General features: G+C 42.2%; 1 protein-coding gene across 9 annotated transcripts in view; it reads right to left on the bottom strand.

Annotated features, from left to right (window-relative positions):
• The window catches only part of KCTD1 (potassium channel tetramerization domain containing 1), a 97,920-nt gene that overhangs the window by 4,254 nt on the left and 66,353 nt on the right, over positions 1-27,313 (bottom strand). For all 9 annotated transcript variants that reach the window (XM_084511898.1, XM_084511896.1, XM_084511899.1 and 6 more), the window contains 2 exons: positions 2,913-3,057; positions 284-589 (listed from right to left, as the gene is read on the bottom strand). In XM_084511898.1, the coding sequence (XP_084368024.1) occupies positions 284-589; positions 2,913-3,057 (451 nt within the window). The remainder of the gene's footprint in view (positions 1-283; positions 590-2,912; positions 3,058-27,313) is intronic.

The raw sequence follows: 27,313 nt of genomic DNA, 5'->3' as shown, positions 1-27,313 counted from the left end.
AAAAAAATGTTTATCCAGATATACAGTGTCTTTATAAATTGAGGCAAACATACCTCTTAGAGCTGTTTTTTAACACTAGCGTAGTTTGTTTTGCAAAGAGATTTGGTGATGATGTGTGAGAATTAAGTTGAGAAAGCAGCCCTGACCCACGGAAGTAAATAACTAGCTCAGAGACTCCAGCTGATTTTGTTCATTGAAACCTTCCAGTGAGAGAGAAGTGCGTCAACCCACAGGTACCTGGCCAGTAAGCTCCCCTTCAATAAATGTGTATGTGACCTCCTACCTGAACTGAGTTGAGGTGACAGTATCCGTTCAGTGGAAATCTGATGACATGCGTTGAGTCATGATTCCAGCCGGCATTGACAGAATTACACATCACATCACCGATTTCTGGAAACACTTCTTCTATCAACGACTTATCGCCACTCAGTGTAATCCTCTCTCCGAGATCTGGGGCAACTCGCACCACCAGGCACTCGCAGGACTTCGAGAAGCGGCCACTCTCCCGGTCCTGTTTCCACCTTTCCATCTCTCCTAGCATGGGCTGAAGCTGGAAGTACTTTGCTTCTTCGTATAGCAAACTGTAGTCCTGAAAGACATGCATATTACTGTGCATAATTAAGAAAGAGACATTGATAATGTACCACTTAATGTATATGGTTATTCAGGCTAACACTGTTCTATATCTGGAACCTTTTAGAGCTCATAGCTCATAAGTAGCTCATAGCTACTGCGTAGGAAGGTGTAATAAAATAATAGTGCAAGCAAAAAAATACATATATAAATTAAAAAAAAAACAACATCAGCAAATTGAAGCAGACTGAGTATAGCAGAATTTGTGAGGGGAGGGGGAGGTTACGCTTGATCAGGTGCCTCATGCTATGGAATAATCCAGGCAGCCACATTCCACTTTTCCCCACATCTTTATCCCCACAGTGATGTCATAAAATAATGACCTCATTGAACAGATGGAACAGAATTCAATCAGGATTCAGAAAATTCATCATTAGGATCCATCGCTTCTTACAGCAATACTAGCAGGCATTGTAACAGGTATAAGAATGTAAATGAGAGAGACTGCAATGGTTCTCAGTGCAAAATGCTTCAGATATTTGCATAATGAATTGCACATATTACTGCATTTTAAAAATTAAGTATTTTTTAATACCTCTCAATTTTGCCAACAGTATTGTTTACTACATCATCTCAAGCACCAGAGCAGAGAGAATGCATTTCTACGCATAGCCAGTACAGATGTAATTTAGAATTGATGATCCCGAGTTTGTCTATTGCTGTATTTTAAATAAATAAATAAATAAAGATCGAAATCCTGTTTTTCTACGTTTAAGACCATAGGAACATTTGGAAAATATACAGAGAAAAAGAAAGAAATGAGAACTATAGAGGGCAGAGGAATCAAATGACCACAAGAAATGATTGTTAACAATCAACACAGCCCTGATTTGGGCTACAGATGGAATACTTGATGGGTATAGGACACCTGAAGCATATTTAGAATATTGTTTATATTTAATGTCTAATTAAAAAAATCATCTATATATTTCTAAAGAAACACAGGGCTGAAGTTCACTTTAAGCACTGATCTGTTAGATGACTTACAGCACAACTGGAAGGGACACCCCTTTGAACATCATGGTGGTTGGGTGAACTTGCCAGGAGTTAACGTCTCTAATTTCAGCTGAGCTATGGTATATTTATGTGGTTAAAGCATCCTGAATATGTAATTTCTTAATATTGCATGGAAAGTGGCTTTTCCTTTCTCTGTACTTCTGATTACTTTTAGGACAGGCGCTCAGAACAGCACAAAGACATTCCAAGGCTTCAAAAGAGGGACACGATGCTATCAGCCGTTTCTGAACTCCCACATTATTCGGGTAGGTCTACCACATCCCCCAGGGAGAAATATGTAGGTATCTACAACAGACAATTCAAAGATTGCTCCTGAACCAAACCTCACACCTATTATGCCTCAAACACCTGAAAATGTCTCAGGTATGAGGGATAAAAGACTGCACTCCAGTGTGAACTGCTCTAACCCTTCCACATCACCTCTTCTGTTCAGTCTAAATTGCTTCATTTCCTACGGTGAACTAATGGTGCAGCCAGCCACACTGATATGCATTCATAAAGTAATGATAAAGATCTCTTCTGATTGCAACTTTGGTCTCCAGCACTCACTTCACTGACACCACAGGTACACCCACATACCTGCAAGCACACAAGAGTCTGAAGGTCTGCCTCTGTAGGCTGAAGTCTGACATGGGGAACTATTACAAATTTGTTATCAAAAAGAGAAAAGCAGACTTTTTAATAAAGGTTAAATGATAAACATAGAACTATTCATCCCTGACTTCTCTAAAAATGTAAAACTAAATTGCCATTATGCATCCAGGAGTCTGGGGAAGAAAATACTCTTCTATGACTTAATGCTCAAATATTACCACGCGTGCTGTTTATTTTGTCAATACCATGATTCCCACATGGTTCTCTAAATTTCAGCATGTGAGTGGAAGCTGGAGTTGCTGCAGTCAGAAGGGAATGATAAAAGAGGATGACAGGACAAGTAACCAGCAAAGCTCATGATCGGTTGGTTGCAGATGGTAACATCCTTTGATTCCACCATCATCCTGCAATGTTTAATTTCCCTGGGTCAAATGTGGCAAGATTACTCCACCACACTAGAGCTAGGAGGGGAAAATGTAATATTGATGCCACTTTAGGAAAGCCTGACAGATGCCACTGTAGCAACCCCATGCTTACTTTTGCCAAGTACCTGAAATCAAACACCGTATTCCAGAAGTACCCCCTGTCTGGGGCTCTGTTTTGACTATATGTCAGACTCTTACTTCACCAAGGTACATGCAAAACATCCATGTCCCTTGAAATCTCACCTTGAAATCATCAGGAATGAGGAGTTTTGATGTTCTTAAAAAATTCAAGATATATCTGAACATTTGCCCATCTCTGTCGATGAAATAATGCTGCTTGAGGCTGTCGAGGACGATGGGCTCCGTGCCATCAAAGAGCCTGCCGATTCTGGAGAGGAAACAAGAGGTGAACGTCAGTGTCAGACCACACACAGTTCAGCAGTGACTGGGAGAACTTGCTACCCAAGCCCTGTCTCATGAGATGACAGTGCTAGAGTATTTGGGGCACCTTTCTCAATGGCCCCTTGAGCAGTCGCCATCCCACCCTGCAGCACCAACCTCCTCGATCAGCTCCGTTTCGCTTCCTGGAGGAAGTACGTGGTGAATTAGCTTGAAAATTAGACTCGGAAAAACTTTTTATTTAATTATTTTATTATGAAATTATTGTTAAACTCAAATCATTTCTGGATGCTATTTACTGGAACCAATGCTTGGACTGCCGCAATTGAGGGAGCAGTAGCCGGGGAAACAAAAGTTATAATATTTCAACGTGAGGTAATGATTTCATAGCAAAACCCAGCCATTTGTGGCAGGTATCAATTAGCATGCTTTAAATTAATCAGGAGAAATGCCTCAGCATTTACAGAGACCACCCACCACTACGCAGTTGCCCAGAGAACATCCGCTTGCTAAAAACACTTGCAACATCAGCTGCTGGCTGAACGCACATTTTCTAAAGGTGTTCCTTGCAAAACCTGATTTAGTCGGAGCTGTAGGAAGGACTAAAAACTGGGAACAACCCCCCTGCCACAGTAACACGAAATACACGCCGTGTTTTTGCACTGAGGTGTTTGCAAAACACTCCGGAGTTACTCACAATTTCCCAATGAAATCACCAGGGGTGACTGGCACGTCTGATGTTGTGTGCATGTTTATGTGCCTATACGTGCATGTGGAAGCACTTTTTGACTCTTTCCAGTTCCACCCCTCCAAAGAACTGTAAACAAAACAGTCTCAAAATAGCTAACTTGTGATACGTCACGTGGGCGCTTTGCATGAAACCCTACTGACATTCTTGGGCACGGCTTTTGAGCCTTGTCACAAGCTGTTAGATTCTGCTATATTCCGCAGATTTTGCACCTTCATTGTTTTAATGAAAAAGCTCATTCGTATGTAGTTTTTGTCCTAATATAATCAATCTGTTTTGGGAATTAGCACAGAGAAACCTATGCAGTTCACTAAGGAACGTGCAATACCACCACCGTACACCAGCATGCGGCTAGGGGATGGACTCTTGTTCCCTGATCACACTCTGCTTTTGGTGTAGGCAAGGTACAAGTCTGTCTTTTTACAAAATGAATCCCACAAGCCCAACAAATAGCCATGACACACTGTTTTCCTTTTAAAAGAAGCAAGGAAACACCATTCCTCACCACCATCCTAAGGCTGCTTTGATCTCTCACAGAAAACCAAACCCCAAACCAGCACAGCTCAGACACGACCAACCCTCCTGGCTGCACAGGGCATCCCAGGATGAGATACACCTGCACTTGAGCAAGGAAAGGAGATCTCCAGCAAGGGTTCAAGAGGCAAAAAGATGGAAACAGCTCCCAAAGTTGGAAGGATGGCAGGGCTTGCAGTGAGGTTGTGGGGAATTGCTGAGAAACTGAGCTTCACGTTATCATCAAATGGTTGGGGTTGGAAGGAACCTTAAAGATCACCTTGTTCCAACCCCCTGCCATGGGCAGGGACAACTCCCACCAGACCAGGTTGCCCAAAGCCCCATCCAGCCTGGCCTTGAGCACCTCCAGGGATGGGGCATCCACAGCTTCTCTGGGAAACCTGTGCCCATGCCTCACCACCCTCAGAGTGAAGAATTTCTTCCTAATGTTTAATCTAAATCTTCCCTCTTTTAGTTTAAAACCATTACCCCTTGCAATAAGTCTCTCACCATCTTTCCTGCAGGCCCCCTTTAAGCATTGTAAGGCTGCTGTAAGGTCTCCCCAGAGCCTTCTCTTCTCCAGGCTGAACAACCCCAACTCCCTCATAGGAGATGTTCTCCAGCCCTCTGATCATCCTTGTGGCCCTCCTCGGGACTCACTCCAACAGGTCCATGTCCTTCTTGTGCTGGGGGCCCCAGAGCTAAACTCAAGACTTTAGGCAGGGTCTTGTGAGAGCAGACCAAAAGGGGAGAATCACAGAATGGCCGAGTTGGAAGGGACCTCCAGAGATCATCTAGTCCAACCCCCCTGCTCAAGCAGGGTCACCTGGAGCATGTTACACACGATGGCATCCAGGCAGGTTTTGAGTATCTCCAGAGAAGGAGGCTCCACAGCCTCTCTGGGCAGCCTGCGACAGGGCTCTGTCACCCGAACCATAAAGAAGTCCTCCCTCATATGTCAATGAAATCTCCTGGGAATCACTTCCCTTGGCCTGCAGGACATTCATCTTTTGATGTGGCCCAGGCTTTCTGGGTTGCAAGTATACATTGCCAGCTCATATTCATTTTTTCATTCACCAGTACCCCAAGTCCTTCACCGCAAGCCTGCTCTCAAGCCATTCATCACACAGTCTGTACTGATGTTTGGGATCACCCTGACCCAGTGCAGGATGTGAACAGAGGATGCTTCACACCCACAGTCACATATCCTTCCTTTAAAACAGCACAGCCAACCCGATGGGTCTCCTCTCACTAGCCAGGAGAGGTGAAGACTGGGAAAGAAATAAAAACCCATTAACCTTGGCTGGCCATTTAAAATTCTGTAGGAAATGCCAGAATCAATTCAAACCATGTGAAATCTCTAACATATAAGGAATTAAACATATTTTCCAGAATGATCCAGCACAAAACATTTTTTCTCAAAGCTATCCCTTAGAACAATTCAAGCTTTCTTCCAAGGTTACTTGTTACTGCCTGCCCCGCTGCTCAAAATTTAAGCTGTGACAGGCCATATAATACAGACTTCTGTTCACTAGGTGGATGAGCAACATTTATGTCTAATATGCTAAAATGAGGCATTTAGATTTGATTTTCTCCCATACTCAAGCACGTTGTCTTGGAATCTGTCACAGAATTCACACACAAACCATATATATTTGGCCAAGTCAGTCATTACTGAAATGTATAATTGTAATTGGTTTCTGTAGCATTTCCCTAGATCTAAATTACTGTTATAATTACATATTTTAAACCTCTAGGCTTTCTGTCTTCATTTTATTAATTGTTTAGAAGAACAACAAGATAGTATCGGAGGCTGGAGCCTTCTGACAAAATCACAAAGCTGACACCAGCGCACAAACAGCAGGGACCTGAAAGCCAGTCTGTCCAGCTTGGAGGAGCTCGCAAAGTGCCACCTTCGTGTGCTGCTGCTTTCCAGCAGCAGCAAACCACGAGGAAGCTGCTAAGAGCTGAGGAACTGCTAAGCACCAACTCCTCCCCTCCCCAGGACCACTTTGCGGTACACAATGGTATTTTCAAATGGTACAACAGCTTCAGGAGACATTTGTAAATAAAATTAAAGCCTTTTTCGGACCAAAAACTACAGATTCCAGCTTCATAGGCTGTGATAGCTCGGTGGCAGGGTCTAAGTTGCATTTGCAGCCATGAGAAGAGACTGGAGACCAGAAGAAGCACAGCAGAAAACTCTGCCTTGCCTTGAGCTGCACACTTGCTAGACGGTAATATCTGAGCACCCATCCTCCCTGTCACCCACAGCTCTGCTTCTCCTTCTGCTTGGTCTCATGCTGAAATTATAAATGCTTTAGTGACACCAGACTGCTGGCATGAGAAAAGACTGTGAAACCATGTTCATTAAAATTTTGCTTCCCAAGAAAACCTAGAAGATGCTTTTCCCCATCTCCTTCTCGACAGCTTCAGCTGATGACTGACAAAAGATTTATATATCTATATTTTTAAATGACAAGCACAAAACAGCTGAATGGATTGCTAAACAGCAAAATGCTTTGAAGGATGCTTGCAAAATAAGTTGATATTTATATGAAGAATTAGCCAAATATCAAGGGTAAAGGCTAAAAAAAACTGTAGTCTATTTATAAGGAAATTTACTTCTGAAATGTTTAATTAAAACTAACAGGCTGGAATTTTCTGTATATATGGAAAATTAATGTCCCATGGGTTGAAAGTGCGACCTCCAATGGGTAATAATTAACGTCTTTGGCTTTAAGTATCATAATCCATTGTCAGAAATCGAATGCTTTAAGGGTTGAAAATATAACCATTGTAAAACTCAGCTTCCACCAGAGAACTTGGGTTTACTTTAAGGACACAAACCTGGTTTTAGTGGGGAGAAAACAACAGGACGTGGAGAAGATCAATGTTTTACTTCCATAAAATACTACAGGGACTCTTGTCCCCACAGACCAGCACTTGCAGAACAGCATTTCTACAACAAAAAGCAGGGGAAGATGACATTGCTTACAGGGTTTCTCAAGTTCTTCAGAAACAAGTCCTGTTTGTCAAGTATAAAAATACACTCAGTCTGCAGCAAAGCTGCACAGCATAAGTGTTTATATCCTTGCTCTCTGAGCATATAAATATTTACATATATTATTATAGACATGGAGAGAAAGTCTCTCCTTTAGTATATTCTGCCTCAGTTGAGTATTTGGGAAAGAAGCAGTAATTAAGAACAAGATGGACAATATTAATTGAACAAGCCAAGTACTGCACAGCTTTCTCACCACTATTAAAATGTCACAGTTCTGCAGATTGAGTGACTTCACTGGACAGAGCAACAATTCTCCTCTTTTGTATTTTGTATTCTCAGAAGGATACAAGGAACATGGAAAGGCAGCAAGCTTTGTTATCTGCAAGCATGCAGAATATTGCCTTATGTTTAATCATTTCAAGAGGTAGAAATGAATGTGTTTTTTTTTTTCCCCAAGAAAATACAGAACTCTTATTGCTGAATATATTCAGCATATTATCACTCATGTTATTATTATAGACACTACAAACTCAGACCTGATTTTTTTTTCCAATAAATCCTTTTCAACTGTTCCAAGTTGCCAGCTTTTCTTGTTCTCTGTGCCTTTCACAAAACAGCAAAAAGGGAGGAAAACTCACGGTGCAAAGTCCTTTCAGTAACCTGGCAGAGGAAGAGGTGCAGCATTGGTGATGGGGTACCTGCAGTCCCGTGCAGCAACCTGCCTGGGACTTGACTGTGCTCTGACACCCAAGTGGCAAACCCACCTCTCCTTCCTCAAATAATGAATTGCATGGCAAATAATTATAAATATATATATATATATATTTTTAGTTGAAAGCTTACATGGTTGGAGCCATGGAAGCAAAGACAGCAGGGATGAGTGAATGCAGGTTTTCCTATCTCGTCATTACATTTAAGTGGCTAATGCGAATGAATGCTTATTTAACACTCCAGGGTGTGCAGAGAGTGAGTTGGAAGAAGCTTTTACTTTTTTTTTTTTCTCTGCGACTTTTTAGTCCACATTGTCCTTATTAATTTCTTTTCATTTTCTTTTGCTGAGTGCTCAAAGGCAATTTGCATAAGAGCCCATTATAAATTAGATCTGTTTAATGGTATGCTCATCTCATGGCTATTTAATTTTACTTCCTCATATGTCTAAATTATATAATTTTGCACTCTCCCTAGAAGCTAGTACATTTGAAGGGGTAGCCACACCAGGGAGAAATGCTATGCTACCCAAGTGGAGAATGACGAGGCTTTTATTCATTTTTCAGAGGACCACTTTAGCAGTAACAACCTGCTCATCTTTTTTTTTTTTTCCCCAACATCTCATGTCATTTGGATCCACAGCGACTGAATACCTAGCAACCTTCATAACTCTGCATAACAAAAGTTGCCTCATAAACATGATATAAGAGAATAAATTTGCAATTTTCAGTAAGACATACATTATGAAAACCACATTTTAACCAAATACCCTGTTGTAATCTCCTGCTCTCAGTGCTATTATAATTTGTTCTTATCTCTTCCTCCTTACATTTAATTTAAGGTTTCGTGTCCATGAGTCTCAGGAATTCCTTGGCACAGACAGTTCCTAAGTTATTAGAAGAGGCATGAATACAATGATTGTAAAGTGAAGGTAACGGGGGAAAAGTGTATTAACACCTAAAATCTTATTAAACCTTCTAGAGAAAAGGTATTTATATAGGAGCCAAAGCAGACAAAGCAAGAAGGAGAAGACATTAAAACCTCGGGTCTTATGAGATTTAAGAGAGAATGTTACATGGCATTTTAAAGAACAGATAAATCCCAGATATTGAGTGGAAGTGATGTCAGAAACCTTTGTGGAAATATTTGCCAAAGATTAAAGGACTGAATCATTTACATGGAGACCATTTCAAACATCTTATGATTGTTATTTGAGCATGGAGGCAAAAGAGAGGGTAAGGACAAGCTCAAGGGGCTAATAAAACACTTAGAAGGAATTGAGATAGATGGGAGGTGGTGAGTAGCCTTAAATGCAGAGTAAAGTATATGAGGAGCAGATGGGAAGAATTCAAAATGATGAGTGAGGTGGTATCATGAGGGAAGGCATCAGAGACAAAAAAAAAAAAAACAAAACGTGGGATTTGCTATAACCTGCTTGATCAGCAGCAGCACCAGGAGCAGAAATGAAAGCAAATCAGGCCTATTAAAAATGAACCAATAGTCACCGGATCCAACCCACATGGACAAACTGACACATTAACTGGGAGAGAATAAATTGCACAACTCCGTGCAGTCATGTTGCAGGAATGAGACGGCCACGAGAGACAACTGCAGCTTTATATGCTGCAGATGAGTGTGGAGATGCTGGGGATGTATAACTGAACGACAGCCACGCAAACGAGAACATGTGGGTCACAGGAAACTTTGGGGTGAACTAAACAATGGATGGCAAAGGCCCCAGAAGACAAAAGCAACAGCCTGATCTGTTTGCCTGAAAAGGAAGTTTTTCCAAGAAAAATTAAAACCTGTATTTTCCCCACTAAACAGGTGATCTGGCAACCAAGGAAATTCAGAGCAGAGGCAAATAATTATTAAATAATAATTCTCCTGTGATGTTCAAATGCCCACATTCAGGACCATCAGCCACCCAGATCCAAATGGCACTTGTAGAAATACTGATGATTTAGAAAGGAAGGCAATAAATAATTGGGATGGGATGTTGAGAGCTGGTGACTCATGGCTAGAAGAGTATATATGTGGGCAGACAGAAACCCTTTCCCCCCACTGCATGACTGCAGCCTAGGTGAGGCCAGCACAGTCCTAACTCCAGACTGCAGATGACGGGATGGGGAGTTTCTGTTTACCATATACCCTCTGTCTCTGCTCTGTACCTCTCAGCTTCTGGTATAACAAAAGAGATGCAGACAGATAAGAGGAACAGCCCTTTTTGCTACCATACAGACCCGTCTCCCAACAAAACCAAGCCTTGCAAACCCCGAACAGGCTGTCCCTTCAGCTAAACCACTATCTACAACACAGCCCCTCTCCTCCATCCTGCAGGACCCTGAGACATCTCTCCAGCTGGCCAGCTCCCTGATCAACCAGACCTACACGCCAAGTCAAGGACTGGGCACTTGACCATTGATGTTTGATGCTTTGTTGTGCCACCTTCTCCTTGCTCCTTTATTCAGGCTCACTCATGCACTGGATCTGCTGCAGAGCAGGCTGCAAGCCTTTAAGCTCTGCATCTCCTGCAGTGTTTGATATCTTGCAAATAAGTCCCAGAAAACTTTTTAGTTTTCCAGTGTGTATCAAAACCACTTTTCCTAAAATCATTTAAGCCAATGAAATGTTAAATCAATTATTTACGCAAATACTTTCTCCATCTCTATTTTTTTGTAACCAAGTTTTCTTGGCAATGATAACATTTCACAGAAAAATTAACAAATATTCTCTTTGCTTGCCAAGATAATTTTACTAAGCTCGAATCCGATTTCATTGAGGTACGTTATTTATGTTTTATCTTGAGGGAAGCTGCCTATTAAGTTAGTAGCAACCGTGTCCTTTTGCTTATGATACGGTTATTACCAAGTTATCAGGAGTACCTTTAAGTTATTAGGGTGCAATGGCAAATTAAGTACTTTGCGTCATAATTAGCTAATAACTTTTGAATTATATTTTAATCATGTTTAAGATGGTCAGGTTTGCTGTGAGTACAGATAATGGAGGATAGGAGCAGAACTGGAGTGTTTATCGTTCAATACCAAAAGCCAGAAAGCAGCTAAACTGGTGAATGTGCAACATCCCAAAGGCCAGGATGCTCTATATATGCAGAAGACTGAGCTCCTTCACAGTCAGCAACGTATTGAAGTAGAACTCGTGGCTTGGGACCGCTTTTAGGTAGAAAGCAGAAAATGTATCTGCTCCAACCCACCTTCCTTCAAGCCTGTCATTTTTTAAAAAAAGACATGTTAGCAATAGCCTTCTTCATAGCTCTGTCAATAAACCCTGTAAACCTAGATTACACAAAGAGACAACGCTAAAAAAAAAATAAGAAAAGCTACTAGAGACATCTCTCTTTCAAAAATCTTGGCACTGGGGAAAAAAACCACCCCAAACTACCTTCCCAGAACGGGGGAAATTCTTTGATGTATTCTTTCGTATATCAAACTTGCCCCTCAGCTTTCATGAATTTCATTCAAACCACTGCTAGCTCTCAGTATTTCCTCTGTACCCTGAAGAATGCTCTGCATTAAAATTCCACATTCAAATCACTGGAAATTAGGAAATACTGCCATGAAATTGTAAAAGATCAAGCTTTCCAAGATCTTCACAACTCTGGCTACTCAGCCAGAAACCCTACCTGTGTTGTTTTGCTAGCTGCTGCCTCCTCTAGAAGGACAGATAACCCATTTCTGCAGACGGGACAAGAAGGCACTTGCCATAAAGGCATCAGAGTGTGAAACCAACCTCTGTGTGCCACACAGGGGGTCCTATGAGGACTAATTCTCGAGAGGCCACTTCTACATTGCAGCCTAATTAACAGCTTCTCACCAATGAATAAATTTCAAAGTGCTTCTGAAACCTCTAGCTGTTAACTACAACGAGCCTGTGTCCCCGGAAAACACAGAAGCCAGCATGGAATAAAGCATCCCCACATACTGTCACAAGGCAAATTTGCCAGGGAAGGTGCAAAGTTCTTTTAAAGCCTTCTAAGAACAGACAAACGGGGAAAAATATACATGTAAAGAACATTGTCCTAGTCAAAACAAGCATCGCAAGTTAAGATGTCAGACACCGGAGGTCCTTCTGCAGCTTCTGTTTGCAAACCTCCCTGTGCCTGAAATGTGACTTTTTTGTGATCTTTCGTGACCTACAGCCTTCCCACAGCACCCTCCACTCGGGCAGCACGGGATGTGGGATCAGCCAGGTCTGCAGAGTGTAGCAGACCCTTGCCCATTGGGCCCTTGCTTCAGCTGCTGGACGAGCTGGGAGAGGCCGGAGGGGTGAGGCGAGGGGAGGCAGGAAGGGGCGGAGGCCATGCAGAGAGGGACCACACTGGAGAAACAAACTCCATCCACATCTCCTGTGTGATGCTACCAAGTGTGTCTGCCTTATTTTGTGAGCTCCCACCCCACAACACGGGGGCCAGCTCACAGAAGCACTGAGAGCTCATGGCCTGAGGTGCCGCGACACCTCAGAGAGCAGTGGCCTGGTGGCCAGAGCACAAACCCAGCCACAGCTTCCACATCTCGCCACCTCAGCCCTTTTCACATCACATCTCTGCCTTCAAACACAATCTGCCGTGAGTGAGGCAAGAAGGTGCCAGGCTATGGAAAGCTGCAAGAAAGCATGCAAGAATGACTCCTCAGAACGGGACTTGAATAACGTGCAGAAAATACAGCCCAAGGACACGTGCTGAACAGTGAGGAGGAACAGGAGATGCTGACGAGATGTTTATTAATTGAGCACCACATTTCTCTGTGCAGAACAGCAGGCAATCACGTATTGGAGATGGTATTACTGCACATATACCATGAAGATGACAGACTAAGGTTGCCCTGGCAGCTCTAATAACGTTCTTTTCCTATTAAAGCTGACTTTAATTGCACGGAGAAAAGCTGCAAGGCCAGCTACACGATAACAGGTTTACTACATGTGTCTCGAGCACTTGTGCTCTGCTTTAGTGCATAGATCACCTGCTCCCACATTCCTCCACCCGGACCGAGGATGTGCTTCCAGGTTCACAGCTCAGATTACAAATTCCTTGAGAAAGGCAACCCAGATAGCATGAGAGCACGCACAATAGAGGCAAGGAAGATGTGGGCGTTACGACCACAGAATTTACTATGAGAAACGCAGGGCCACGCACTGCTATTGTTCTGACTAACTCTAGCTTATATGCATTACAATTACATTGCCTCGATTCCTAGTGTGGACACCCGTGTGCCTACATAGAGAGACGTGTTTATACCTGTCTAATTTATTCTCATACATTTACATGTTTAACTGCTTCCACGCTAGAGGTTGAAATGATTTAGGCATTTCAGTAACTAGGAAAATCACACCATTAACCAAATCAGTTAATACAAAACCTGTGTGCTAATCAGTTAAGAGGACAGGAAAGTCCACCTAAAACATCTTAGACTGTGGCTCTGAGCAACAAACAATGCTTAATGCATAGGTTAGAAATGCCAAAGCCACGCCTGCATATTCTGCTGGTGGTGGGGGTGATAAAAAGCACACAGATAACATTACTTCCATTGACAAACTTTACATATACTAAACAGTGGCTTTATTGTTTATTAAATTAGATGCTGTCATGGTGTAATAGTCCCTGCAGCCATACCAAACCCCACAGTAAGAATGTATTTCTGTGGAGGAGGTAAAGAAGAAAGGATAAGAACTGAGATACCATACAGAAGCAATACAGCCCTGTAAATAGGGTGATGAGGATTAATTAATCAATGTAGCTGAAAACAGACAGCATTATTCTGGCAAATGAAGCCCTCAAAAATACCATGTCCAACATGAATGTCACACCATGATTCTTTCAAAGCAGGAAAGCCAGGATGCAACTAAACTGTCAAACTGAAGGTGCCTGGTGCCATTTGGGATGCTCGAGGGCATCCTAGGGACCCCTAAAGGGCTATGGACGATGCAGGGAAGCTGCCAAAGGCTCACAGAGCAGCCACGGAGTCCCAGCAAGAGCCGTGAATGAGCACTTGCTGCCCATGCTCAGCCAGCATCTCCCACCCACGGGATGGCCAGATCTTACTGGTAGAAACCAGGGCAGCCCAACAGCCAGGATTTCCTTGTGGCAACACCAGGCTGCTAATAAGCAAGTTGCCTCCCTGGAAAGCTGAGCACTGCTTTTAACCCAGCAGCTAGACGTTGCTCATGGAGTAGTCTACTGCTTGAATCTATATATTTTTGTTATTTCCTATGCTTAATTTGAAGCCTTTCTCTAAAAAGACAGAATGAAATTTAACTATGCCTGGATTAAAGTGGGGGGGGGGGAAACAGACATTGCTTAAGGGTCTTTCCATGCTGTATCTGTCCTCATCCCCAGACACAGGTACTGCTGCTGCACATTTCTTCTAGCAATAGCTTAAGTTGCAGCTTGCACTAACGATGGATACTGAAAAACCTGATCAACGCCTAACACGAGTAAGTGTACACCACAAGGCGACAATTCCCTTACCAACAACAAGAAAAAGACCTACAAATTCTGTAAGAAAAATCCTGAATTTCAAAACTGCAATTTTGGAGAATAACACAAATCCCAACACAGGCATTTCCAGGGACAGAGAAGTGTTTCAGTGTTCTCTTCCTCTCTGTGCTTGCTGAAAATAAAACATGTTTCAACAACCTTGCATTATCCCCTCCACTTGTGTAGCTACTTAATACCAATACATTTTTTCTCTATTCCTGAATGTAATAAATTTTTAATTTAGCAGAAATCCAGGTGTTTTGTTAGATTTTTTTTTTCTTGCATCACCACCAGGCATAGATGTAATTGTTTTCTGCTATCTTTACAGGAGATCTACAGAACCACATTCTGGTTTGCCTTAAAATAGTTTGGGATAATCAAAAGCTGTGCTGTTTCATCAAAGCTCTGCACCCCCCACCTCTCCAGAATTTGTCAAGGCTGCAATATATGGTTTGAGGCTGTGGGACGGTTCTGATCATTTACCACTACCTTCCCGAAAGCCTACTTTTCTTGGAGTTCAGAGGCAGGTAGAAGCCAATTAGCACAACACAAGTCTGGAAAAGATAACGTCTTTTAAAACAAGCAATTCCAACCATGAAGCAAGACCACCAACCTATACTTTCTCACTAACTGCATCCATGAAAGTCTGTCTTTATTTGCATTAGCCATGCAGACCTCTGTGAGGAAAAATTATGGATTGTCCTGTTTGGCTGCTCACTATTGCGCAGCTTTCTTCCCCTCTTGGTGTATGCTGCAAGGTGCCCAAGTTGCCAGGCAGAAGCTGCTGCTGAGCACCAGCTTCGTGATGAGCTTTACCAGGAGGGAGAAGGCTCTGAGATGGTTGGGCACTGCGATGTTAGCAGCGATATTGCAGTGATACAGCCGACAGGAAAGCAGCAAGTGCGATGAGGATCTGTTTGCAGGTCTGCTGATTGACATCAGTCAAGACATGCTTGCTCCTTAAAGTCAAAGGCAAAATTAATACAAAAAAAAAAATACAGGTAAAATTAAACTCCCAATCCCATTTTGGGAGCACATTGCTGGCTTATCATCACAGGACACGTAGAGAAGACAAAGAGGGGATTTCTCATGGACCCATGGAGCACGGAAGGCTGTTGGGAACAGCGCAGAGCCCTTTCTGACCGTAGGGACCAGCCCCGCTCACACACTGTCCCACAAATGTTTTGTTACTACGGCAGAATAACATTAGCACAGCGATGAGGAAAATAAACTCTCCGTGCTATGATGGATGTGCCCTCCTTTTGTACGTAAGTTTAGTCAGCAATGTACTGCAACAGACCTGACCTTTACTGGCACTGGGTTTCACCAGCCCTGTTTTTCCAGACCCCACCCCGTTTATTTTGTTCTGTCTGCAGCCTCCTCAGCTTCCAGCTGATGAAGCTTTCATAACTGCTCACCTTCCCCAGAGGAAGCAGTTTGCAAAGAAAGACACCGAGGCACACGAGCCGAAGGTCCTTCGCAGGACGGGATGGGGCTGCAGGGAGATGTGCTGCTGGAGCAGCCCTACCCAGGCTCTCTCAGTGCTGCAGTTTGAAAACAATGTGACTAATTATTCTCCTATGGATGAGAACTGCACCACCAGCTTTATGATTTTTGCATGGTCCAAAAGCCAGGTGTATGTTCTCCATTGATTCCTCTGGCCTGTCCTGTTTTCAGGACTCCGTTAGTAAGAGAAGGAAGGAGGACTCACACCCCTTATTTAGCTACTTCGCATTTTAACAGGAAATAAAGTGACCCACATAGAAGCTAAATGCAGTTGAAAGTTACAGCCGTAGCAGCTGTTTCTATTTTCAGACCAATGCTTTACACCTTATAATGACACCAGACAAGCAGCGACTTCCAGCAACATCCTTTTCACCTCTCCTTTTGTTGAGCCTACCAAAGAGAGAAGCATGAAACGCGCCTGATTAGGGCTGTTATTTCTGTATCTGAAGTGAGGAATTAGAGGCTCACCTGGAACCAGACCTCTGCAGCCTGGAGAGCAGCATCCGTTCAGTCAGAGGGAGCTGCGCCATTAATCCAAAGTGGAAAGGGGAAAGTGCAATTGTAGCTCTGCTGATGAGTTTATCTGGGTTAGCTACTAAGCAGGGAAAGGCCGGCATGAAAGGCATGGCCCAGGGCCCAGCTTTATGAGACAACAATAATAGAAGCTGGAAAAATGAGAATGCCTGACAAAAAGCGGAGCCTCCAAATACACATTAGCTACTGAAAAGCAGAAGTTTTTCTCTCCTCGTCCTTTCCCTTGAGTTAGGTCTTCCACAAGGAAAATACAAGCAGGGAGGCATCTTTCCCCTAGCTTACTTCTGCCGGTAACAGCATGTTAGCAAGACTTAAGAAACATCCATTCAAAAATAAGACACCGGAATACTGGGAGTCAATCATGACTGGCAGCAAAATGACTTGAAAACCAAAGAGCAGAAAACAAATACAGTATATATGTTTGAAAAGTAATTGTCTGCTTTTCAAACGCTTGCTGGTGACTTCATTCATAGGCAGCTGTACCAGCAGCACTTGGAGAACACGCAAATCACCTTATTTTTTCAAACACAACACACGCTGTTTCACGCGACAAGCTCCAAGTGGAAAATTAAAAAAATACATTTTTAAAATTCTGCAATTATACAGCTAGTAGAACAGAATTTAATAGCCAAAGTGAATAAGCAGTAGGTTTTGAGGCTGGAGAAATTACCATCGTGGTATTATCTAATCTCTCCCCAGAAGTCAAGAATTATGACTAAGCCCTTCCAACATAGATGCAGCCTGCAATCCTATGTCAGAAGTATGTCCAATTGCATTTGGCAACCCTTAGTCAAGAGAGAGGCTGGATATAATTGGATGAATATTTGAAGTACTTCATTATTCATGTAGGAAGGCTAGGTAGAAAGTATTTTGTAGTCCCAAGACACTCGAGGGTGTGCGTTATTGGGTAATAACCAATTAGGAATGTTGACAGCACTCTGCCTTTAGGATCACCATGGCCAACAATGCACCTGGGTGGATGTTGTTGTGCAAAAGCACACACCCACTGCTTACTGCCCAGTTTATTTAAGCAAACCTTTCTCTAAAGGAAATGGAGGACACCCCGAAGGACATAAGCTTGACGAGTCAGTTGTATTCTGGAATACTGTCTGCGTTCTTCCCGTTGCAGCTGCCCTCCAAAAATACATTTTTTCACTAGTCCTCCTGGATTATTGATACTACTGATTATTGGAATTGATCCTCATTTCTTCTCTCTTTTATTTCATATAATTTAACAAAGAACAACATCCTTATTATTTGCAGCAAGGAAACACTGGCAGCAAAATATCAGCTTCTAACCACACAATCTGGTAAAATAACACCAGTAAACACTGCAAACTCAGAACAGCTGAAACCAAGTATCTTCCTTTCATGCTCGTCTAAGTAAAACATACAAATCATTAATACAGGCATGCAAAAAATTTAAAAAACGTCACTGTTTAAAAACTAACAGTTGTGACACACTCAACTCACAAGAACTTGAAATTCAACACCAGTTTAGCACATGATAGTGCCGTCTAACCCCTTGACAACCTGCCAAAACAAGGCTAGAATGCACTGACAGCACATGACACTGATCTTTTTCTTTCCTCTTTTATTCTCTTTATCATCGTAAAGCAAAAAAAAAAAAAAAAAAAAAAATCGGAAAGAAAGTTTGTATTCTGATCTAAAGCAAAGCAATTATTGTAATAGATGCCCAACAGGGCTTTCCTACCGACACAAGAGGCACTCAAAACTTTTCCTGAACGATTTGTTTGTGTTTCAAACATGTAAAATATGAAATCAATTTGTTATAAAAAGGAACATATCAGTTTTGCTGCAGCTCTCATTTTCTGGCTTGTAACGTGTTTAGCCTATCCTGTGGCACTGGGAGCACCGCAGTCTTCTCTGAATTCCCCAAACACCGCCTCACCCTCTCCCCCCACGTATCACTGAGATGATGATGTTTTGATGAAGCACCACACGCAGGCCCTCAAGATAATGGATTCAACGGGATACACTCAAAAGATCATTTTTCTCTTTTGTATTGACTGCCTGCACTGCTCTAAGACAGGAAGGGTTTTCATTTTTTATGCACGCCGCGAGCCCCCCCAGGGCCCTCTGAACTATTTAAGAGAAATCAATTCTCAGATGGGCGAAAGGGGCCTGGCGGAGCTCCTTGAATGGGGTGGCTGTTTTGGGAGGCTTCTCCTTTGGATTGCCGGCAAGTTTGGGCAGACCAGGAACCATCTCCCAGCCCGGTCGCTCTCTGGCACAGCGGCGCTTCCTAGCATTTAAGCTCTGAGGTTAGTGCTCGCGAAGAGCTGCAATTTATCATGTGCATATGGGCAAGAAAATAAGAAGAAAAGTTCCACAGAAGCAAAATCATCACCGCTGCTGATGGAGATAAACAGCAATATTGCTGCTAAGCAAAGCAGTCCTTGGCACTCACATAGCGGCAGGAAACCATTGCCCCATGACAAGGTTTTAATACCCTGACATTGTTGCAATTACATCCAGGCAACCTAACAAAACACATTCACTGTATGGCAGAAAATATTTCCAATTCAACGTTGCAACATTTATTTTTTAATTATAGCACAAAGAATGCTTTTGGGGTGTGGAAGGACGTAATCCATCATTTGCTCTGAAGTGACACACTTACGGGAAATGCCCCGTACTATAACTTTCTACGCCGCAAGAAGTAACTACAAGCAACGTCTCAGGCAGGGAATGCAAAGAGCCTGGGTGCGGCCCTGGGAGATGCTGCTTCTCCCTCCATCTCCCTCCCTGGCAGCAGGCGCCGAAGGCAAGCCACATTTTGCTGCTCTGGACTTCAATCGCTCCCGTTTCACGTGTGTATCACACAGCTCAAGCCAGCTCCTTGCAATGCGCCTTGCATGGAAAGGGCTTCAGCAGTTTGGGTACGGACTGCGCCAGGACACAAATACAACTTTTAATTAAAATGAATGGTATTTTAATAGGTCACTTAAAGAACAATTATGCCTACCATTTGACTGACAGATGAGTCACATTTCAGCATGGAAACCCCACTGAGGTTTAGGAAGTAGAATTAATCTTTGTCTTTATAAATTGATGAACTGCTGAAGTATACTGCCATTGAACTTAATATTGCTATGCTCTGCCATTTAATCTTACGAAGAAAATCTCTGTACCTTTCTATCACTCTCCCCTTTCACCTCTTTTACTCCTTCACAAACAAAGCTGATTTATAGAAACTGAGTTGCCAGCATTGCTCTCCTTTCACCGAGTCCCTCTGCTGCAAAATGCAGTGGTGCATAGAAATATAAAATATTGGTCTTCAGTAATTAGCTTGGGTACCAGCGGCAGCACAGCTGAGTTAGCTGGAAGCAGGATAAACAAGTCCAGGTGGAGCGTTGTACTATATTGCTCTGAGCATCAGGGCTAACCCAAGTGTCTACACAGACAGAGCTGTGCAGTGGAAGGACTGGGTGGAAAGGTGACCGTCAGACCACTGCTCTCCTAAAGGCATGCTCCTGCAAAGCAGGCCGTGAGAATTAGCTACAAGCTCAACTCAAAGCTGTTGTTCCAGCTGTTACAGGAGCCCCTTGACTCTCTGAGGCAGGCGGAGTGCCTCAAAGTGCCTAGGAGATTGTCCAAATGAGGTGCAGAGACAACTGTGCTGGATCTAAGATAACATACCCACCACAGTTAGTAATGCTTTATTTTGATCACCGATTCAAAGATTCAGTGGTATCAGTGAGTCTCAGAGCACCCTTTCAGCTGATGTCACTATGAGTGAAAGCATCATATGAGATATCCAAAAACCAGGCTGGCTGCTTAACTACACCAAGAAAACTCACCATTAACAGGAGTCAGAAACCTAATGGTGTGTGGGGAGAAAGAGACAAGAAGTAAGCAATGTGCCTTGATATGGCCAGGTAAAGATCACGTGTGATCTTTGTGAGCTCTGACTCCCTTCTGACAGAGACAGAAAAACACAGGTGAAGAAGAAATGAAGACAAAGCAATGAGGGAATTCTGATGGCAAAATTAAGCTCGATACTCAGAGATGAATGCGGACAGAAAAAAAGATGTAGTCGAAGAGACAGCGACATCCTGAGAGCTGAAGATTATAGGGAAAGAGACTGAAAATGAATGACAAAGGAGAACTCAAGCCTGTCAGCTGACAGTTGTCTGATTATGACACGACTGCATTTGAATACGCTGCAAACCAGTTAAGGTAGAGGACGTGTTCACATAACAGGAGCTGGTGACAATCCCACAGTATTTATGCATTATTTGTATTAGAAAGAGCACAGATAAACATTGGGTCCTAAGCAGTTTTTCCAAATTCCTATGCAAACTTTGCAGATAAAGCCCCAAACGGCAAACACACTTGTATGCCTGAAACCCAACAGGAAAACTGACCATTATCAAAAAGAAGACAAGTCAGAGCCTTAGTCCTAAAGCTCCAAACACACCCAATCGGTGGCCAGGTGTTGATGGCAAAACTGGAAACCAAATGTTTACTTCTGCAATTGCGTACGTAGGAGATGCCAATTTCCTTAGCAACTGCATTGCAGTTCACGAAAGACCAGCGAAGAGCAAACAGCCCATGTGGCAGCAGAATCAGGACCTAGTGCTAACGCACAGAGGTCCTCGAGTGCAAGGACTGGGTACAGCAAAAGGCAAAACAAACCAGTGAACCTCCAGGCTGTGATTCAAATCTGGACCCAATCAGAAATGACCGATAAGCACAACGCTTCAGTGCCAAGCAGGAAGCTGCCACCTCAGTTTCTCATGGGCTTGTCCTTATCAGAGCAGCACAACTCACAGGCTGAGCACTCCCTTTTCTCTGAGCGTTTTCTTGGTCAGTTAGAACGAGCAATACAGCTCGGGTGGCTTTCTTTATGCTGGTTTATGAGCCACGCTACCAGGCTACAAGTCTGAAAGCTCCTCAGCTGTTCCTCACTAACAAATTTCCACTCACGGAGCTGAAATCAAGCAGCCTGTGCAATGAGAAGAGTTATTGGAGCACTGACCCTTCACAACCAGTAATTACTGACTGATAGCTTGAACCAAACCATACCACCTCACCAAGGCCTACTGGTACATGGACCTGTGAGCCATGCTGACAATATGGATACAGATTTTCTTCTTTTTCTTCTAGAAAAGCATTTGTTACCTCAGAAGACTACTAGCCTCAGAAATAAGGAGATGAAGCCTTTCACTTTGTAACACTCATGAGGGTAGAAATTTATTCTGAATACTTCTACCCACACCATCACATTCATGGAGCCATGGCTAAGCATGGCACGAACCCCTGTGATAGAAAGTCCTTGGGCCTGCATGTGTGAGGAGTACTCAAACACTCTACTATCTTGATTTCACTATTATTTTACTCATTAGACTGAAAAAGTATGTAATAAATAGAAAACCATTTAATCCTACAAATAACTAATACACAAAGACAATTTTACTGACACTTATAACAGGAAGCCATCAACTTGATGGCCCCTTTCAGTGATGACTCACTACCAGTTACTGACCACACGATGTGAAAACCTGCTAATCTGATCATGCTATTTCTTTCACCCAGTCACTAGCCACAAGCAACAGCGATGGCTTGCCGACCTTGCTAGGTAAACATAGTACAGGACTAAGACTCAGAAAATACTCGCTTCTACCAAGGAGACAGTGATGGCTGACCTGTGGTGATCATTCGTTGAGGCAAAGTGAGGTCAATATATACCTTGAGTTCAATATACATACCTAGAGATACAATTAATCTCAGTTCAGCCATGACTAGAAAATACCCCTCAGAGCAATTTATTGACAGATGTGTGTTACAATAGATTTCTCTTTACAACATCAGTTGTGTAAATTCTCTAAATTTCTTGAAGTAGGAATGAAGTATACTATCATTTACTGTTCTGTTTTCCCCCCAGATCTGTATACGTGGTTACAGCAACCAAGACAAAATAAAGAACAGCAGCCCAGGAGTAAGAAACACCAGTTGACAGCACAGAAGTTTTAAACTTTGTTGAACTAACTGTATTGTGCATGGTCCTTCTGAATCAGCATTTCATTTTTCACTGATACATGCTTCTGTTGATAATAATGTCATCAACTGTTTCTATCGCTGTTACTGGCATCTATAAATATTTATGCTTAGAGACAGCAATCTTTTACACTTCAATCCTCATCATAAAGCATTTTACAAATTGCTTTTTTGTTAACCTTAGCAGGAAGCAACCAAAGCTCAAAGTCAAATCAGTTATCTTGGGTCACAGAACACATCAGTGGTAGAGTGTTGTCCTATCCCAAACCTTTTGTCTTACCACAAGACCATGCAGCAATCAAATGATGAAATATAAAAAGTGAATAATTAGATGAGCAAGCCAGGGTAGGTAACAAAGATTAAACCAAGACTTTGCCAACCTCTTCTGTCTATTCCCCCTTGCCAGGACAAAAAACAAAAACAAAATATAAAATAAAAAATACAAAATATTAAAAAATTGCCACCTGGACCACTCATACTGAGGCAGCTGCCCGAGTATAACAACACTGAAAACTCTCAAGGGAGCTTGCTCTTTACAACTTACAGAAGAAAAAGCTGTATAAGAAATTTAGCACAATGGTTTAAGTAATATTACCTCAGCCAGCTTTGACGTTGCTACTCTAGAAAGATCACCAAATAGTTCTTCTGATACAGATGTGCCTTCCAGGAAAATTAATTCAAACAAGGAGACTAGAAGTAAAGATGTAATAACACCCATTCTGTTATCATTTTCATAAAAACAACCAAAAAATCAAACATAAAGCTCATTAATTAGAAAACTTAGCTTTTTTTTCTTTTTTTTTTTTTTTTTAATGACTAACCTCATATGACAATAGTTTGAGAGGTACCATGAGTCAGAAACAAGTATGAGGACTGCTCTCATGAGGTGTTGCATGGGGACTCCTATGCACAGCACGGAACAGCCCCACCACAACAGGCCTCCTACCTAACAAGAAGCCTCCAGCATGGCCTTGCAACCTAGAGAAGCATGAACCAAGGGACATGTCTTCTTCTGGAACTGCAGACAGCCTTCAAACAGCAGAAACTGCCAAAGCTCTGAAACAGGCAAACAGCGGTACCCTGCCTAATGCACAGGATGTCCTTGGGGGTTCACATACGCAACCTATGAAGGGTAAGGCCTGCTCCCAAACTCTCAGTAAGGGCCAAGGGCAATCTGGGCATTTTCCTAAGTAATTTTATGCTATTGATGCAAAAGAAACCCTCGTCAACCAAAAAAGCCAGTGTCCTAACTAGATCCAAGTGTGTGAAATTTAATTTCCCTGAGGGCTGAGAATGAAGATTGGGTAAGAAAACTGGGACATGAATGGATTGGTTCATATGAAAACCTGAAACAGCCCTGGGCAGAAATTTGGAAGTATTGTGAAATACTATACAAGAAGAACCCATCTTTGTATGCAGGGAATAACTCAAGATGGGAGATGTAGCAATGCAATCAAATACCCCAAAAGGTTCCAGAAGGAAAAATATCTAAAGTTTTTAAGAAATCTTCTGCTTCTACAGTGGGAATATAAGATGTGCCAATTTGATGCCATGGAATTATGCAAAGGTTTGTACTGTGTGAATCGGACAGAACTAATTAAAAGTCCAGATGCTTTGAACCTATGACAGACCACACTGCTGATATTGCTGATAACAGAGATATCAGAGAGCTGATGCTCATACGGATCAAAGTCAAACATCTCATTTAGCTACGACAGTCATTTGAGGTTGTCTTAGCCTGGTGCACAACAACTTTTGGTAGACAACATACAGACAGGATAAGGCTGAGAAATGTAGGATTGCCATCTCCAAGCAAAGGGTTGATCTTATGCAAGATGATAATACACTGAGAGAAGGTGAGTAGGCTGCTCGGGTTCAAACATGAGAACTAACAGACCTGTTTCCTCTACTCATAAACTCTACAAACACAAGCTACTTTCCTCAGACTCTTTGGTGGCCATGAAGAACAATGGAAGAACTTGCACATGCCTCAGCTCTCAGGTGAGAAAGTCACTTCTAGGAGATCCTCATCTTGTATCCATCTTCCCATTAAAAAATGTGAGGCTTATTCTGGGTTGTTAGAAAGCAGGCTCATTTTTGAAAATCTTTATTTGCAAAAACAAAGTAATAAGATAAAAAACAAAAAAAACAGTGCATCCAAATGCTTAACAGAAAACCATGTTGCCAAATATTATCCTGCATAATCTAGTTCAAAACAGAACAAATTCTAAAACCTCAAGATTTCTCACAGAGCAGAAACAACCACATCTGGTCCATTCACATGGACATATGCATCACCATTGGTCAACAACTGAAAAACGGGAGGAACAATCTACACATGAGTGAATGCAGCAAGTTTACAGTATTATAGGGAAAAGGTGCACAAAAGGACGCTTGCCCCTGTTCAGGTACTTAAAGAAAAATAGCTTTTTAATTTTTTTTCCGGCCTTAACACTAGGTCTTGTAGGTAGATACACTGATTCAATCTGCCTTTTCATGAAGCCTAACTCTGGCAAATTTTATTATTCAGCTGTATGAGATCATGTCTGAGGCATGGTTTCACTGATGGCTTGGGAGAACCTGAAGTTTGTTGATGAGATAAAACAATCATATGAGATCTTCCTTGTGAAAACAGCAAGTTCTCCCTGGTCTGAAATATAAACTGGGCTCCCCTGCATTTTATACTGCTGATTCGTTATGAATTGTATTTTTTTAAGCATTATTTCACCTTCAGAATTTTACATTCCAGGATTACTTAATTCAAAGATAAGCTGCTTGTCTGCTGGATTTCTTCACTGCAATCAGCCTTTGGCCAGAATACAGTTAGGTCCTGATTCCTTGGTTTCTTTGTAAGAGTATTTGAGAGAAGCCCTCGATGGACTTTCCATAGCAAAGGACAAGGGCCCAGCATCATCAGCAAGATGCTTTTATACTCTCACCTAGGTTTTCTTTGGAGGAATGGATGGATGCTTGTCAGTAGGCGTTTTACATATCAAGTCACAAACTGGTTCTGTGGATCTAACAAAAGAATTACAGAAAACGTGCCCTGCAAGGTGCAAGTCTTTACCTGGTACCATTTAAGGAACCCTTTTTGAAGTACTCTTTCTAATTCCTAGTATCCTGTCCAAGAAGGGAAGAAGGGAGAGGCACAAGAAGAGATGTTACTGAACCCAAAAGGAGAAGGAAGAGTATACTTGCTCCAAAGCAAAGACTGCTCTATCAGGACAGGTCTCCTCCATACTGGCAAGTCGCAGTGACTCCAAAGCTGCTGCTTTGGATATCACCCTTTCAATCTCGCAAAGAAAGATGACTCTGGTACCTGGCCCACAGATGAAAGGTTCATTTTAGGCTTCTGGCCCTTAGACTGCATGTAATACGAGTCAGGAGCCTAATGACTTTCATGTCTCAACCTGTTAGATGCTGGAGCCTGCAACCTATGCCTTGACTCATCCCTGGAGCAGTGCTCTTTCAGGCAAGATAGTCAAGACCTTATTTTTCAAAGACAATACTTCATGTGACAGTAAGCCTCAGGAGGCTTCAACTCACCCTAAGAGATTGGTGAGGCCCTGCCTTAGTTTTGATTTCATTCACACACATGATATTGGTAGAAAAAAAATAAAAAATAAAGCAATGTTGACCAAAAGCTTGGATTAGAGTGAACCAGCACTAACAAAGTTAGTCTGTGGATACAGACTGATCAGGTCAGGCTACCTACAAGGAACAATTTCTAGTAAGGCCCAAATACTACTAGATAATGTGTAACCAGCACTCACCATGTTTATACACAAACACAACATTGGAAATAAACGTTAAGGTAAGATCTCACAGACAAAAAACAAGCTACAATATCATGATTGCCAGCTTATTGCTTCACGCCACGGTCTTGACATCCAAACGAGTTTAGTAATTGCTCTTTTGAAGCTGCTAATGTTAAAAAAAAATATATCTCAAGTTCTGGAAGTGTCTGGGAATTCCAGATTCTAATAACTGTACTGGAATTATTCACTCATCAAGGGGTTCAAAAGACACTTACTGTCAGAACTGAAACATAAACGCATGTCAGAACGACTTGAAACGGAATGACTATAACTTAGAGTTTGGGTTTTCTTTAAATTATGTTTGAAGAGCTTTAAAATGTTTAATTTATTAAACCAGCTTTGATACTAGAGGCATAGCTTCCACTTTAAAGTGTTACAATAGCTCAATTGAATGCAGAATGCATTAAGCTTAAATTCCACTGCTACCAAACACACTTATGAAAGACATTTCAGTGTTTCTTCACTTAAAAAGGAATATGCTGTCCCGGTGAATTTGACATGGAAACAGAAGCTGTATGCATTATTAATAGAAACAGCCACTTCTACTGCACTGGAAGAAGGAATACACAACAGGAAGGCACTTCCCTACAGTTTCAGACACCACCACTACTACAGCTACTGAGAAAAACGCTAAGTAATCACCACTTCTAGTAGCTGAACACAATCAGGTCCTAAGAAAAGTTTCTGAAAAGGGCAAATTCCATTTTTGACGAACAGTTCAAGCTTTTCCAGACATAGCTTCAATCTCTCCTGGCAGGCCTTTGCTTTGGCAATGCTTCTATTACTTTGCTCTGCCTGGCCTTCCTTGAGGAGGTTGTCATAAGAAAGGCCATGTGTTTAGCTGTTTCTCTTTCATATGCCTTTATTTACCATTCTCTTCTCATAGCACTGTCA

The sequence above is a fragment of the Aythya ferina genome, assembly GCF_964211825.1.
Source record: "Aythya ferina genome assembly, chromosome: 2".
Taxonomy (NCBI): Eukaryota; Metazoa; Chordata; class Aves; order Anseriformes; family Anatidae; genus Aythya; species Aythya ferina.
This window is presented reverse-complemented; position numbering and strand designations above follow the sequence as displayed.